The following is a 16,197-nucleotide window of genomic DNA, read 5'->3' as shown; positions in this document are numbered from 1 at the left end:
CCTCAATAAACAGAGTACTGGTTAGCCGAATACAACTACTAGGGGCTCCTTAAGATAGCCGACCCAAGAAACCTCTCTAAAGGTAGAAAAATATATGCCATCAGCAACAACAAACAAACAATGTTTGCTATTACTCACCTTACTTGCAGCATTTTCCCATTACTATTACTAAAGAAATAGTTAAATTTCCTAAATCAGTTGAAGAAGCAAGATCCTTATAGATCTCAAGGACCATTATACACTGAACAGATGAAGGAAGACTTTTAACTTAAGAGTGACCCTAGTCAATGGCTTGATGCTTACAGCTCAACAGGTAGGGCGCCAGCCACATACACAGGAACTGGCAGGTTCAAACCCAGCTCAGGCTTGCCAAACAACGACAACTACAACCAAAAAAATAGGTGAGCATTGTGGCGGGCACCTGTAGTCCCAGCTACTCAGGAGGCTGAGGCAAGAGAATCACTTAAGCCCAAGAGAATTGGAGGTTGCTGTGAGCTGTGACGCCACAGCACTCTACTAAGGGTGATGTAATGAGACTCTGTCTCAAAAAAAAAAATAAAGAGTGACCCTAGTCAAGACCCTAACAACAGCCTCTTACCAGAGTCAGAAGACCCCCATACGGCCCTTAGACTTATAGTTTCCTTTCCTTAAAACAAAAAAATGCAAGACACTTTTTCATTTAAAAATGTTATTTATGTTAACATTTAATGGATTTATTATACATAAACATAGTTTTTAAATTTCTATTTTTGTATCTAGTATGACAAATATTAATAGATATAGCCTAGATAATCAAAAGCTACTTGAGCTCCTTAATAATTTTTACAAGTATACAAAGGTCCTGAGGCCAGAAAGTTTGAAAGCAACTGCTACAGTGGACTATTCAAGTACCTAAGGCTTATCCAAGACCAGAGCAGTTACCCCCAGGGCGACTTCAAAGCTAAACAGTATATCACATACTCTGGAGTACATAAGCCACCAGTCACTGTTAACAAATAGCTTAAGTGTACACCTCAAGGCTCAACTATTTCTCACCTTCTCCGTCTACAGGGTGTCTACTTATGAAATTAAAGTGGACAGGTATTCTCCATAATGTGTCAAAATGTAACAGAACTTGCCATGAGCCAGCCTATTGGGTAGGAAAGACTGAGAGAACAAAGAAAAAGGGAGAGCATTTCAAGAAGCATCATTATGAATAATATGGAAAAATAAAAGGAATAGACATATGTTAGAAAAATAAAATAGAACTATGTTAAAGGCTAACTTATCAACTTCAGAAAGAAAAATAAATATTTTTAGAGATGCATATGGCAGCACAAAAACATTTCATAAAAGTATTTCTTTTTCTTTTATCTTTTTTTGGAGACAGAGACTCATTTTGTCACCCTTGGTAGAATGCCATGGCATCATAGCTCACAGCAATCTCAAACTCTTGGGCTCAAGCAATTCTCTTGCCTCACAAGTTACTGGGACTACAGGTCCCCACCACAATGCCTGGCTATTTTTAGAGAACTCTGGCTTACTCTGGTCTTACTCGAACCTGTGAGCTCAGACGATCCACCCGCCTCAGTCTCCCAGAGTGCCAGGATTACAGGCATGAGCCACCATAGCCCGCCATAAAAGCATTTCTAATCTTGTTCATGAAAGAAAAATAGAACATTTTCAAGATAAAATTAATCAAAAGCACATTTTTTGGCAATATTTCTCTTTTTCACCAACTCACTCCTAATTCACCATGCAAAGCTGTATGATCCCCAATGAACTTGTCATCAGATGAAGCAAAGGATATCTATTAGAAGAAATTTATTCATCACAAAAACATAAATCATTATTACCTTTTCTAATGAAGAGTAACTTTCAGGAATTGAGAGAATCATTCAAGTTATCTGCCATCAAAGAAAAATACAACAACAAAGAAGACGAAAACACAAATACAACTGGGTGAGAAAATTCATATGAAATGTGTACTAACAGCTCCTCCCTCTCCACTCCTTACTCCCACAATTAGAGACATGTAGATTGTGATAATGAAATTAACTAGAAAAGTTCCCCAACATTAACAAGCACACACATCTGACATCCTCGCGCATATACCTAAGGTCACTGTCATTAGTCTCTCATTTCCAAATGCTTATGAAAAACTTCTATTCAAAGAATAAAAACCACACACTTATGCCTGTAATCCCATCAATGCTGCCTCTGACAAATGTTGGCCCAAAACGAGGGAAAAGTAAATTAGAAAATAAAGTCCTATGTTCCCTTTCCCATTGAAAAGCCCCCCTTCTTAGTCAAGGGGATCCCACAAAAGCTGTAAAACTTCCATAGCAGGAAGATTTCTAAAGGCCAGGAATTTGAGATCAGCCTAAGCAACACAGTGAGACCCCATCTTTACAAAAAATAAAAAACTAGCTGAGCATGGGTGGCACACACCTGTAGTCCCAGCTACTCTGGAGGCTGAGGGAAGAGGATCACTTGAGCCTAGGAGTTCAAGGCTATAATAAGCTATGATCACACCACTGCACGCTAGTCTAAATGACAGAGAGAGATTCTTTCTCTAAATAAATAAATGAATAAAATAAAATTCACCATTTTTTAGGGTGAATCTAGTTCCACTTTCTAATCCCTCACCATTGTTAATCAATGGCAAAAACATTTCCCCAATCTCAATACCCTGGTCCACTGTAGTCTCCCTTTTGCCATCACAGCCTTCATCCAAATATTTTTTTTAATATCTCATTCCCATCACCCAAGTTAATCCAGGCCTTCCACCACAAACTCATGTACTTTCCCCGTATCCCTTCAATCCACTCTACTGATAGCAATAAAAGCTGCTCCTAAATAGCATGTTTTATATCATCTATTCCCTTGTTCAAGAAGAAGCAATTTACTATTACTTTCTTCAAATTCTTCTTCAAATAAGTAAGGTTAAAAAAGCAAAAACCACATACTATAAAGGATGAATTCACTTACATCTCAATAAAACTATCATGAAGGAAAAAAAGAAGGTATGAAGAAAGAAAAGAGGGAACAGGCCAGGTTCAGTGGCTCACATTATACTTGGTGAGTTGGCTTACCTGCAACGTAGTGGAGTTATTATGAAATATGAGTGCTATAAACCTAGCACTCTGGGAGGCAAGGCAGGTGGACTGCTTGAGCTCAGGAGTTCAAGATCAGCCTAAGCAAGAACCAGATCATCGTCTCTGCTAAAAACAGAAAAACTAGCTGGGCATGGTGGCACATGCCTACAGTCCCAGCTATTTGGGAGGGTGAGGCAAGAAGATTGCTCAAGCCCAAGAGTTTGAGGTTGCTGTGAGCTATGATAACACCACAGCACTCCTCTACTCAGGGCAACAGAGTGAGACCCTGTCTCAAAAAAAAAGGAACAAAATGGGGCGGCACCTGTAGCACACTGAGTAGGGCACTGACCCCATTTACCAAGGATGTCATGTCGAACCTGGCCCCAACCAAACTGCAACAAAAAAATGGCCAGGCATTGTGGTGGGCGCCTGTAGTCCCAGCTACTCGGGAGGTTGAGGCAAGAGAATCACCTAAGCCCAAGAGCTGGAGGTTGCTGTGAGCTGTGACACCACAGTACTCTACCAAGGGTGACAAAGTGAGACTCCATTTCTTTTTTTTAAAAAAAAAAAAAAAAAGGAAAAAAAGAAGCTGAGGGGAAAACTCTAAATAGTACTCCACAAAGTACTATTTTATTCGATACCATTTCAGGCATTCTGAAGAGTTCAATGATTTAAGAGCACCCACACAGCCATCAGAAAATAGTCTGACCTCTCAGTGAACATGCTGCATACTTTGTGCAACTGGCTCTTCCATTAAATTGATATAACTTTTTTAGAAAACACATTCCTCCATGGAATCTAATATTTGTACTAAAATCTAAAATCTAATATTTGTACTCATTTTTCTAGTGTTCTCTCTCCAAAAACAATACCAAGAAAGAAAGAAAAAGGGAAAAACCTCTTTCCTCATTGTTGTCCATCTAATACAGAGCATAAGTTAATGTCCTAAGTCTTCTCTTCTTTAGTTCCTTCAACCACTTCTTATGGAGCATGGTTTCTAGACACCTCCTATACCCTTTCGGGCATACAAAGCACCTATAACAGGATGTCAAGTTCCAGGGTGGTAGTATGATTTTAAAAAGTAAAAAAGTAAACTTTTTTTTTTACTATGATCTCCCTAGGTCAAGATTAATTAACTAAAAACTAAATTCATTTTCTGGTTTCCTTTGCACAGGAGAATAAAAAGTAGGTCTCCTAAATCATACTTAAGCAGCAATCTGCAAATTTACTATAAATTAGTGAATCCCTAAAAACAATTCTATTTCATTGAGATGAAATCACACACTATAGACTATACTGCAAATTCCAAGAGAGGACAAAAATAGAAATTGCAATTCTCTTATTTCCACAAAAATACATGCTGTCAGATATTTTTAAATGTTTTTTATTAGTCATTAAATCATATTACATAATACTCCACTACGTTGCAGGTAAGCAAACTCACCAACTGTAAAAGAAGTGAATTTCCCATACTCATTTATATACCTACTTATACGACAAAGATTTGACAGGTGAGTAGTTTAAATTTCTATAAACCACATATGCATGGATTTTGCTTCTCAAAATGATTCTAACTCCCTAGAAGGAACATTATCTATTTTGGATTTGATTTAATTTTCTCAGGGCCCTCTGCACTTTAACACCTTCCACTTCTAAAATAAGAAAGATTAAATTGATCTGGCATTGAGTACCGATTTATCCCCATTACTCTCAATAATCATTCACAATTCATCTCTATGTTAAAACATAATTATCAAAAAGAAAATGTAAACAAATACTCCAAGAAATACTTCCAATTTTTAAGATCAGCTTTTAAATAACAATGGAACAATCAGTAACCTCATGAAAAAGTTTACTTAAATGCAAATAATAGCTTTATCATGCTACAGATTAAGGTACAACTTAAAATTTCATAAATGTTAAAAGTCAACAGTTTCCAAATGAGAACAAGTGACAAAATAAAGGTTTACACAGCATTAAGCTTTTCTTTTTGCATTTCTAAATCTGAAATTCTCTTGATCCCTAAATAATCATAAAAATCAAATTCCAAAAAGAAAAAACACAGAAGGCGAAAAACATTAAAGTCACTTGCCACCCTCTAACATTAAACAGAATATACTCTGATTACACAAAATTTCAACAAATGTACTTTAAAATAATTATTTTTAAAATAAGCTTCTAACATATAGAATTATTATAAGACAATTATTATATGACAATATGTGGTTAAAGGCTGGGTAGAATAAAAAATATAAATCATCCAAAGTCTTATTAGCTCTGCAGCTCCATCAAGCTCACAGCTGGATTTTCATTCTTCATCAAGCAAATACACACTAAAAGCTTCCCTTATTCCCAATCTAAAAAAAGAAAATGAAAAAGCCTTCCCTGTTAAAACACATATTGTTCTACCTCTCCAACCACTGATATTTGAAAGTTCAGCAACAAAAGAAGTGTGAGACATAAAAACAGCTGGGTATTTATTTTAAAAACAATCTTCTTAAAGGTCTCTATAATAATGAACCATACATAGCAAGCAATTCTAAGCAAAAGTGTTTTCACATTTGACAGGATTCTAGACCGAGATCTCTATGGTCCAATCAGATCAAATATTTAGAATGGACCTAAATCCCTAGCCTCAAACTGAAATGGGGAAATGGTTTAATTACTGTAAATCCTATTAAACCAATCTTCTTTTGAAAGTAGAAGATGTCTGACCTCTGAGGGCTATGGAGGGTATAATGAATGCAGAGTTTAATTAGGCCCTACTGCTGACTGACTATAATCTATTAATTAGCATTCTAAGTCTCTGTATCTCATTGCAGTGTTTCACTTTACTTTAAAATTGCACCCTTCATTTTTTTGGACCAAAGTTATACAATTTTAGGATTGTGTAGTAATTATAGTGGGTGCAGGAAGAATATATTCCTGCCAGCATTGGTGTTTAATTAGGGCAAGGGGTGGAATCTAGATAAGGCAGTCTTCATCCTTCTTTAGCACATATGGTTTTTTTGGCATGAAAATCTGGTGGACTGTTTCACTTGCACTGAACTGAAATACCCACTATTGTCTTTTCAAAAGACTCAAATATTTTGCCATTGAACGTAGCTTGATAATTAGAAAGGACATTGCAATGGAGTTTTTTCCCACATAGCTTCCAAAGTATAGGCAACAACAATTGCCCCAACCATTTCAAAATAAATGAGTATACTAATAACTTTTAGTCTCATTAAAATGAACATTTCCAAGTCATTTGGCAATGAAACCACCTTAGTGATGGGCATATATTCAACATCTTTATCAAGGTATATTGGTGGCTAGCTAATTCTGTGATAGAGCCAGTAAACTCAAATCCACTTTAAGTCTTACATATAATTTTATATATTACATATACATACATATATGTGTGTGTGTGCATATATATATAGTCAATCTATTCTTGAAAGGTAGCACTTCTAAAGGGAGGTGTTCATTCACGGGCAATTTTCCCATAATATTTCTTATAAGAAGTTATGTCTCAGCTAAATGAAAGTAAACTGTGATTTTCATTAATAATACATTTATATAACATTTAAATATGATGCACTATGATGCTTAATTATCTAAATAAATAAATAAGGAACCTCATATTCAGACACTGATATGCCACCAGTGCATACACTAAATCTCTAAATTTACCAATCTCATTTTTACCAAAAAAACAATTAAAAAAAAAAATGAATCCTCGCCCTAGGACTATACATACAGTTTCTAAGACTTAGGCCACATTAGTACTTTATCACAAGACTAAAGAAAGCAAATTTGTTTTTTCTCCCACAATTCAACATCAAACTACAAACACTGGAAATGTACTATTATTTTACAATAAGGAATGATATACTTTTGGTGTTGTCTTTCACTTTCCAACAACTTAAATGTCAACTGAAGAAAAAGTATTTACCTGTTCTAGTGTCATATATCATTTAGACATTCATCTTAGGCATCAATAATTTACAAGGTGAGGAGACATCAAAAGCACCTGGGGGGGCTCTATTTTAAGTAAACATGTCTGAGATTTTAAACATTCTTTTCCCCATCCACTGAGGGTCCCTATCCCAGTTAATGACCCCTACAAAGAGGAGTGTCACATCCCTAAGATGTAACAAGACAGAAAAAAGGATAAGAAACAATGAACAAATTATCCCTTGTTTCTTTTCTACTACAAAAGTGCCATTTCAGAACTATCATAAAGTCTCTACTGCAGACAAACAACAGATAAGTTTAAGTTAGATGTAGTAATTCTAAACACCTCAATACTTATTTATTATCAGAACCACCATAGAAATCTGTTCAAAATATAAGTTCCTGGACACCATCTCCAGAGATTTTTATTTGGTTGGTATGAAGTAAGGCCTTGGAATCTATTAACAAATATCCCTGTTGATATTGATGTACCTGAGCCAGCATTTAGCAAGGAAAACTGTCCTTACTTTTAGGATCACTGGGGATGATTTTAGTTGTTTTTTTGTTTTTTTTTTGAGACAGAGTCTCACTTTGTCACCCTTGGTACAGTGCCATGGCATCATAGCTCACAGCGATTTCAAACTCTTGGACTCACGCAATTCTCTTGCCTCACCCTCCTGAGTAACTGGGTCTACAAGCATCTACCACCTGGCTATTTTTAGAGATGGGGTCTCACTCTTGCTCAGGTCGGTCTCAAACAGGTGAGCTCAGGCAATCCAACCACCTTGGCCTCCCAGAGTACTAGGATTACAGGCGTGAGCCACCGTGTCCAGCCTCTATTTTAGTTCTTTTCTTTTTTTATACATTTTTAAAGTCTTAATGACTCAAACTCAAAAAACTTCTTAAAAGACATTTCTTTAAAGAACATTTCTCTTCTTTAAAAAGGCCAAGGCCTCTAAGAAAGTTAGAGATTTACATATTAAAACATTGAAATCCTGAGTAGTGATAAACTACTAGTTAAAAAATAAAAACAAAGTATAAGAGAACCTCCATAGTTGACCACTTCCCTACGCTGACCACCTCTTTAAGCTGACCTAATTTCATGGACTGGACATGCACCACATGCAATAAAGCCTAGTTCCTTATGGTGACCACCTCCGTATATTGACCAATTTACCTCTGGGTAGTCAATTTACAAAGGTTCCACTGTAGTTTGAGGTTATAATCTACCTAAGAAAGAGTACAACTATAATTTTTAATTGCTTCAAAATCTGATTCAAATGAATTCATGGTTTAGTTTTAAAATGGCATTGTAACATCAAGTAAATTCAAAGATTTTTAACTCTGTGATTTTAGTTAAATTAACTAGAATAAACACAATGAAATACTATGTAGGAATTAAAAATAATGATTTAGATAATATATTATGGAGCTTTAATACACAGTAGAAATGTTGCTGACTAAAATTTATTGTGTGTGTATACACATAAAGATACATCAAGGAGAAACACCAAAACACTAACAGTGGAATAACGAAGTTATCAGTAGATGGGAGGATCTGAGGTAAACTTTGCTTTCCTATCCATGGTTATCATTATATTTATGAACAGGAAAAAAAATACTAAAATAGGAAAAAGGAAAATAAATTAACTAAGAAGGATTCCTAAAAATCTACAGAAAAAAATGGCTCAGTTCATTTATGTCATGAATTCAGTGAATAAAGGTAAACACACATATAAACCAACCTGGTTTTCTTCCTGCACAACTCTATACTGTTCCTTCCAAATGGTGATTTTGGAAGCTTCGTCTTTTCTCAGAGCCCGTTCTTTCTTCAGCTCTGGGCTCCAGAAGGTCTTGATGCTATTCATTGAAGAACTCAATTTGCTCTCCTTCACTTCCACATCCTTCCGCAGGAGATCATTTTCCCTTAAGACTTCCTTCAGCTGTGTTTGTAAATCCATGATTGTGTTATCTCTTGCCTGACGAAGAGAATGAGGTACAGTGGATGCCATACTCACAGGAGGGAGATGATGCTCTCCAAATGCTATGGTGTCACTAGCAACGCCACTGCTAGCTATATTGGGGCTACTGCCCATAGCAGTCATCCTAACACCATAAGGCAGACGTCCCCCAGATCGGCCAAGTGTCATGGTACTCTTAGGTGTTTCGGAACCCACATTTTCATGGTCACTTAGGTACATAGGGCCAGATGTGGCATAGGCAGCATTTAGGGATTGTATATTTTCCATCGAAAGGGTTTTCCCACTGCCACCTCCAGCACTGCTTCCAGAACTCCCTCCTGTACTATTGGTTCGACGATGACCCAAGCGAGGGGAACGTGGAAGCCTAGGTGAACGGCCAGGGCTCTGGTTGCTCGGTTCCACCTTCCCTACAGAGCGAGCACTTCCATACATTGTTGCAAGGTGAACTTAGGTGCCAATAAAGGTGTAAAGCAGAAAACAAAAGATGGAACTTCGTGAGGTTTCTCTACGGCTATAAGTCAGCTTCAGGTTAATCAGAAATAACAGGTTCCCAGCTGTCCAATCTTGAAGAAATATCTTATACCATATCTGTAATAAAAAGACCACACATTAAATCCTTTGACAGTAAATATTTCCCTTCTCAAAAACCTTCCTTTACCTCTCACCTGAAGAAGATTCCCACCTTCTATCATCTATTTACTCAGAAATTCAAAACTTTACTCAAAAATTCAAAACACTCGCTTAGCGACCATAGCACAGTGGTTATGGCAACAGCCTCATACATCGAGGGTGGCAGGTTCAAACCCAGCCCACGCCAGATAGACAGCAATGACAGCTGTAACAAAAAATAGCCGAGCATTGTGGCAGGCGCCTGCAGTCCCAGGTACTTGGGAGACCAAGGCAAGAGAATCGCTTACGCCCAAGAGTTTGAGGTTGCTGTGTGCTGTGACGGAACAGCACTCTACCAAGGGGGACATAGTGAGACTCTGTCTCAAAAAAAAAAAAAATTCAAAACACCATTTTAAAGATATTGTACATATCTCAAAACTGAATGCTGAAAACATACCCTGCAAACCAAAGAAAGAAAAAAGACATATAAAAATTAACAAAGAAGAGATAAAACTCAGTGTTTGAATAATGTGAAAACCCAGTATTATCAACAAGTTACTAGAACTAATAATAAAACTCAACAAATTAGTCAGACATAAGATCAATATATAAGTACATTTACTTTCATGTATATTGATAATAACAATTGGAAAATGCAGTTTTATGGCTGGGTACAGTGGCTCATGAATGTAATCCTAGCACTGTGGGGAGGTAGAGGTAGGGGGACTGCTTGAGCTCAGCAGTTTGAGACAAGCCTGAGCCAGAGTGAGACCCCATCTCTACTAAAAGTAGAAAAATTAGCCAGACATTGTAGCCGGTGCCTGTAGTCTCAGCTACTCAGGAGGCTCAAACAGGAGAATGACTGGAGCCCAGGAAGGTTGCTGTGAGCTAGCCTGATGCCACAGCCCTCTGGGCACCAGAGCAAAACTCTGTCTCAAAAAAGAAAAAGAGGCTTGGTGCCTGTGGCTCAAGTGTCTAAGGCGCCAGCCACATACACCTGAAGTGGTGGATTCGAATCCAGCCCGGGCCTGCCAAACAACAATGATGGCTGCAACCAAGAAATAGCCAGGTGTTGTGGCAGGCACCTGTAGTCCCAGCTACTTGGGAGGCTGAGGCAGGAGACTCGCTTGAGCCCAGGAGTTGGAGGTTGCTGTGAGCTGTGATGCCATGACACTCTACCCAGGGGGACAGCTTGAGGCTCTGTCTCAAAAATAAATAAATAAATAATAAATTCCACGTGCACTAAAGACATTAATTTTGAGGGCTGGGTGAGGTGACTCACACCTGTAATCCTAGTAGTACTCTGAGGCCAAGGCAGTTGGATTGCTTGAGCCCAGGAGCTGGAGGTTGCTGTGAGCTGTGATGCCACAACACTCTACCCAGGGTGATAGCTTGAGACTGTCTCAAAAAAAAAAAAATTAGCTGGGCATGATGGCACATGCCTGTGGCCCTAGCTACTCAGGAGGCTAAGGCAAGAGGATCACTTGAGCCCAAGAGTATGAGGTTGCTGTGAGCTATGATGACAGCAGGGCAACAGAATGAGACTGTCCCAAACATATATATATATATTAATTTGTAAATTATTAAAAGCATTAGAAGAAAATTCAGGATATCTTTGTGAATATGAATTAGGGTAAGGCTTCTTAAAGAAGAAACAGAAAGCACAAAGAAGAACAACTGATACACTGAATTCTATTAAAATAATACAATATTTCTTTGCGCACAATGCAATGCTACATTTCAAAACTATTAAGATGTAGAGTATAAATGTCTTACCACAACAAATAAGTGAGATGATGGTTATATTAATCAGTTTGATGTAAGCATTCCACATTATATATCAAATCAGCACATTGTATTCCATAAATGTACACAGTTATGATTAAATAAAAATAACACAATATTATACCAAAAATGCCATAAACAAAATTAAAAGATAAACCAAAAACTAGGTGAAAAATATATTCAACATACGTATAAAGATCTGTAAACATAATATATAAAGAATTCCTGGGTGGTGCCTGTGGCTCAAGGAGTAGGGTGCCAGCCCCGTATACCTGGGGTGGTGGGTTCAAGCCCAGCCCTGGCCAAAACTATAGAATAAATAAATTAAATTAAATTAAATAATAAATAAAAATTAAAAAAAAAAAGAATTGCCATATAGAATATGCCAAATTTGAAACAGCAAGAGGGAAGGAAAGTTATATTTCAAGAGGAGGTCAGGAGAAAAATGTGGAGGCTGTAGCTTCAGTTATAAAGCTTTATACTCAAATTACCATAAAGCTCGCATTTTTACAAAGGAAAATTCATATTCTACAATTTTTAAAAGATTATTAAATGCAGGTAATCATCCCTTAGTATCCACTGAGGATTGGTTCCAGGACCTCTATGGATACCAAAATCTTTGAATGCTCAAGTCCCTTACATGAAATGTTATATTAATTGCATGCAACCTCACACATCCTCCAGTATACTTTAAATGATCTCTAAATTACTTCTAACACCTAATATAATATAAATGCTAAGTAAATTCTTGTTACACTGTATTGGTTTTTAATTTGTATTATTTTTTGTTGTATTGCTATTTTTTATTGGGGTTTTTTCCCTGAATATTTTCAATCCACATTGGTTGGATCTGTAAATGCAGAACCCACAGATTTGTAGAGCTGACCACACTCTACATCCATCCACTTCTCTCAAAGATAAATCAATATAGATCTAACCTAGATCTGTGATTTCCTGACTTTCTTTCAAAGAATTATCTCAGATCAAGTAAGATGTAAGGCTTAAGTATACATAATAATATTTTATAAAAATCCATTGTTACAGAATTATTATAAGCACTTCTTCATATGGTCAAAAATAAGATTTTTAAAGACGCTACATATTCTAGTCAAACTCAAACTAGTCAAAATTCCTCAAAAATGTGAACACAGGCAGTCTCATCTCTATATTGGTGAGCCAGTAAAGATAGCCCTAGGCTAACCACAAATAGGACAGGAAATACACAGAGCCTAAATCCTGAAGGGAAAGGCTCCAACTCTCCCTCAAGCTCAGAAAATAGCAATGGTATACAAAGCTCAGAAATTGCAATATTGCTAGCAAAGTTAGGAAATTCTTTCCCAAAACTAACCCAGTTCACAAAGTAAAAATTCCTTTTCATGAATAATCTAAACTTTAAGATAAGTGACAAGTGATAATCTATAAATTGCTATTTAAAACGAATTCCATCAGCTCAGCTCCTGTGGCTCAAGTGGCTAAGGCACCAGCCACATACACCTAAGGTGGCGGGTTCGAATCCAGCCCGGGCCGGTCAAAACAACAATGATGGCTGCAACCAAAAAATAGTTGGCGCTATGGTAGCCACCTGTGGTCCCAGCTACTTGGGAGGCTGAGGCAGGAGACTAGCTTGAGCCCAGGAGTTGGAGGTTGCTGTGAGCTGTGATGTCACGGCACTCTACCCAGGAGGATAGCTTGAAGCTCTGTCTCAAAGTAAATAAATAAATAAATAAATAAAAAATAAAATGAATTCCATTTCAAGATCAAAGAGGGATGCAAAGCGTTTTTGTTTTTTAACTAATGTGAATATTGCTTAAAATAAGCACGCCATTCATTATCTGGATTCTTTGAATGATAACAAAAGCTAACATTTAGTGAGTGTGTATTTACCATATGCCAGGTACTTATGAGCTTTATAAGATTTAATATAATTTATGTTATTATATTAAATTTTAATATTCATTTAAAATTTAACATTTCCTGTCAATAAGCAACACAGTGACTGTGATGACTGCCTCCACTTTACAGATGAACAAAGTTGAGGCTTATAGAGGCTAAGGGACTTATCTAAAGCCACACAAGTGGTAAAGTCAAATTTTGAATTAAGGAAGCCTAATTCCATAACCTTGGAGGCTCTTAATTAATTTAACCACCTTTAACCACCATCATCTGCTGATGTTAGCGCCTCAAATGTCTATAAGATATTAAAAGGCTTTCACAGTTTTCCGACAGTGGGTCATATTAATCTAGTACTCTAAATCTAAACTTTACATTACATCTTGAGTTTTCAAAGGTGTAAACTTAAGTAATCACATTTATCTTTCCATTAAATTAAAGAAAGTCTTTTTTAAACTATAAGCAAAAGAGTGAAGTAAAACAACAAAGTAAGTGATCATTCAGAAATAAGTCTCAGGAATCATGCCATTAGAACTTTCAACTGCCACTTCAAAAGAAAAAATTTCCAACTGTGCTTTTCTGCAGAACTCTATTTTCATATAGTGAAGTGACTAAATCACACTAACGAGGCTAAGATAAAACAAGAAAAATTCACATCAAGTTTTCAACATTAGCAGGTGTGCTGTCAAGTCATTTTCAGACCCCAAACGGCATTTGCAACTGGAATCTTCGTTAGGACTATATTCACTTACATGACAATGGAAAGAATTTACTACCTCTATCTGAAGCCCTCATATTAGCTTTTTCATCTCATGAGTTTCAGAAAGACAATGTTTTTAAAAACACAAATTTATTTTTAAAAATATGGCAGACAGCCAGAAAACAATAATCCTTGCACTTTTGTTTTTCTTTTTTTGAAAGACTCGCACTCCCTGCCCTGGTTAGAATGCCATCACCTCATAGCTCACAGCAATCTCAAACTCTTGGGCTCAAGTGATACTCTTCTCTCAGCCTCCTGTGTAGCTAGGACTACAAGTGCCCAGCACAATGCTCAGCTAGTTTTTTTATTTTTAGTAGAGAGGGGGTCTCACTCTTGCTCATGCTGGTCTTCAACTTGTGAGCTCAAGTAATCCACCCACCTCAGCCTCCCAGAGTGCTAGGATTACAGGTGGGAGCCATGGAGCCAGCCTAATTCTTGTACTTTTATACAATTTGACAAAAAATAAAACTTTTGATATCCCCCCCAAAATAAAATAAAAGCCATACAATATGACTCCATTTATATAAAATTCTAAAACTAAGCCATTACGACAGAAAGCAAATAAAGTATGAATCTAGGAACGGAGCAGAAGGAGGTATACATCATAAAGAGGTAAACAGAAACTTTGGGGGGTAAAGACAACACTCTTTATCTTGTCTGAGGTAATGGTTTCACCAGCACATATGTATGTCAGAACTTATCAAACTATATACTTTATAATGCAATTTACTGTATAAAATTATACCATAAAAGTTGGATTAAAAATTTCACACATCCTAGCTTGGCGCTGGTAGCACAGTGGTTACGGCACCAGCCATATACACTGAGGGTGGCAGGTTTGAACCCAGCCTGGGCCAGCTAAACAACTGCAACCAAAAAATAGCCAGGCACTGTGGCAGGCACCTGTAGTCCCAGCTACTTGGGAGGCTGAGGCAAGGGAATTGCTTAAGCCCCAGAGTTTGAGGTTGCTGTGACCTGTGACACCACAGCACTCTACTGAGGGCACCACAGTGAAACTGTCTCAAAAAAAAATTTTTTTTCACACATCCTAAACTCCCTTATCCTTGATTAATCCAAAAGAAACACCTTTACTGATTATATACTCAGAATCCTGATTCCTGCTGCAGAAAACCATGCAACTGCTCAGTTTGACTTCCAACATCCACTGAGCCCTAACATTTCCTTCCAGAGTCCTACAAGTCCTTTAGCTTCAATATTTATTGTGGCAGTTAGCTCAAACCTTTGTCTTCTGCCTGTCACTTCCATCAAACGACTTCATGTTATGTCTGAATTGCGTACCTCCTCTTCAAAGTGTGTAAGTTCAGGCCAGGCACAGTGGCTCACACCTGTAATTCTAACGTTCTGGGGTGGCGCTTATAGCCCAGTGAGTACGGCGTCTGCCACATACACAACAGCTGGTGGGTTCGAACCCAGCCCAGGCCAGCTAAAATCAACAATCACAACTGAAACAACAAAGAAAAAAATAGCCAGGCGCTGTGGTGGGCGCCTGTAGTCCCAGCTACTCAGGAGGCTGAGTCAGGAGGATTGCTTAAGCCCAAGAGTTCGAAGTTGCTGTGAGCTATGATGACACCATAGCACTCTACCCAGGGTGACAGAGTGAGAATCTCAAACAAAAAAAAAACCTAAGTTGAAGGCCTAACCCCCACACCTTGGAATGTGACTGGTTATAGATAGGAACCTTAAAGAAGTAATTAAGGTTAAATAAGGTCACTGGGGTGGGCCTTAATCCAAAATGATTGGTGTCCTTATAAAAAGAGATAAGGGGCCAGCAGCAGCAGCTCACACCTAATGCCAGCACCCTGGAAAGCCAAGGCAGGTCGATAGCCTGAGCTCACAAGTTTGAGACCAGCCTGAGCAAGAGCAAGACCTTGTCTCAAAAAATAAATAAAATAAAGATTGGGATGCAGGCAAGCCCAGGGAAATGACCACGTTAAGACACCAGAAGAAGGCTCGGCGCCTGTGGCTCAAGTGGCTAAGGTGCCAGCCACATACACGGAAGGTGGTGGGTTCCAATCCAACCTGGGCCCACCAAACAACAATGATGGCTGGGCGTTGTGGCGGGCGCCTGTGGTCCCAGCTACTTGGGAGGCTGAGGCAGGAGATTCACTTGAGCCCAGGAGTTGGAGGTTGCTGT

At 37.8% G+C, this 16,197-nt stretch overlaps 1 protein-coding gene across 6 annotated transcripts in view; it reads right to left on the bottom strand.

The window, feature by feature from the left end:
* LOC100962189 (ELKS/Rab6-interacting/CAST family member 1) overlaps positions 1-16,197 on the bottom strand; it is a 285,037-nt gene that overhangs the window by 246,115 nt on the left and 22,725 nt on the right. For all 6 annotated transcript variants that reach the window (XM_023517104.1, XM_023517106.1, XM_023517103.1 and 3 more), the window contains exon 2: positions 8,762-9,586. In XM_023517104.1, coding sequence (XP_023372872.1) covers positions 8,762-9,430 — 669 coding nt within the window. In that variant the 5' untranslated portion in view covers positions 9,431-9,586. The remainder of the gene's footprint in view (positions 1-8,761; positions 9,587-16,197) is intronic.

The sequence above is a fragment of the Otolemur garnettii genome, unplaced genomic scaffold (genome assembly GCF_000181295.1).
Source record: "Otolemur garnettii isolate 467f Iridium unplaced genomic scaffold, OtoGar3 scaffold00104, whole genome shotgun sequence".
NCBI lineage: Eukaryota > Metazoa > Chordata > Mammalia > Primates > Galagidae > Otolemur > Otolemur garnettii.
The sequence above is the reverse complement of the archived record's forward strand: the minus strand, read 5'-3'. Positions and strand labels throughout refer to the sequence as shown.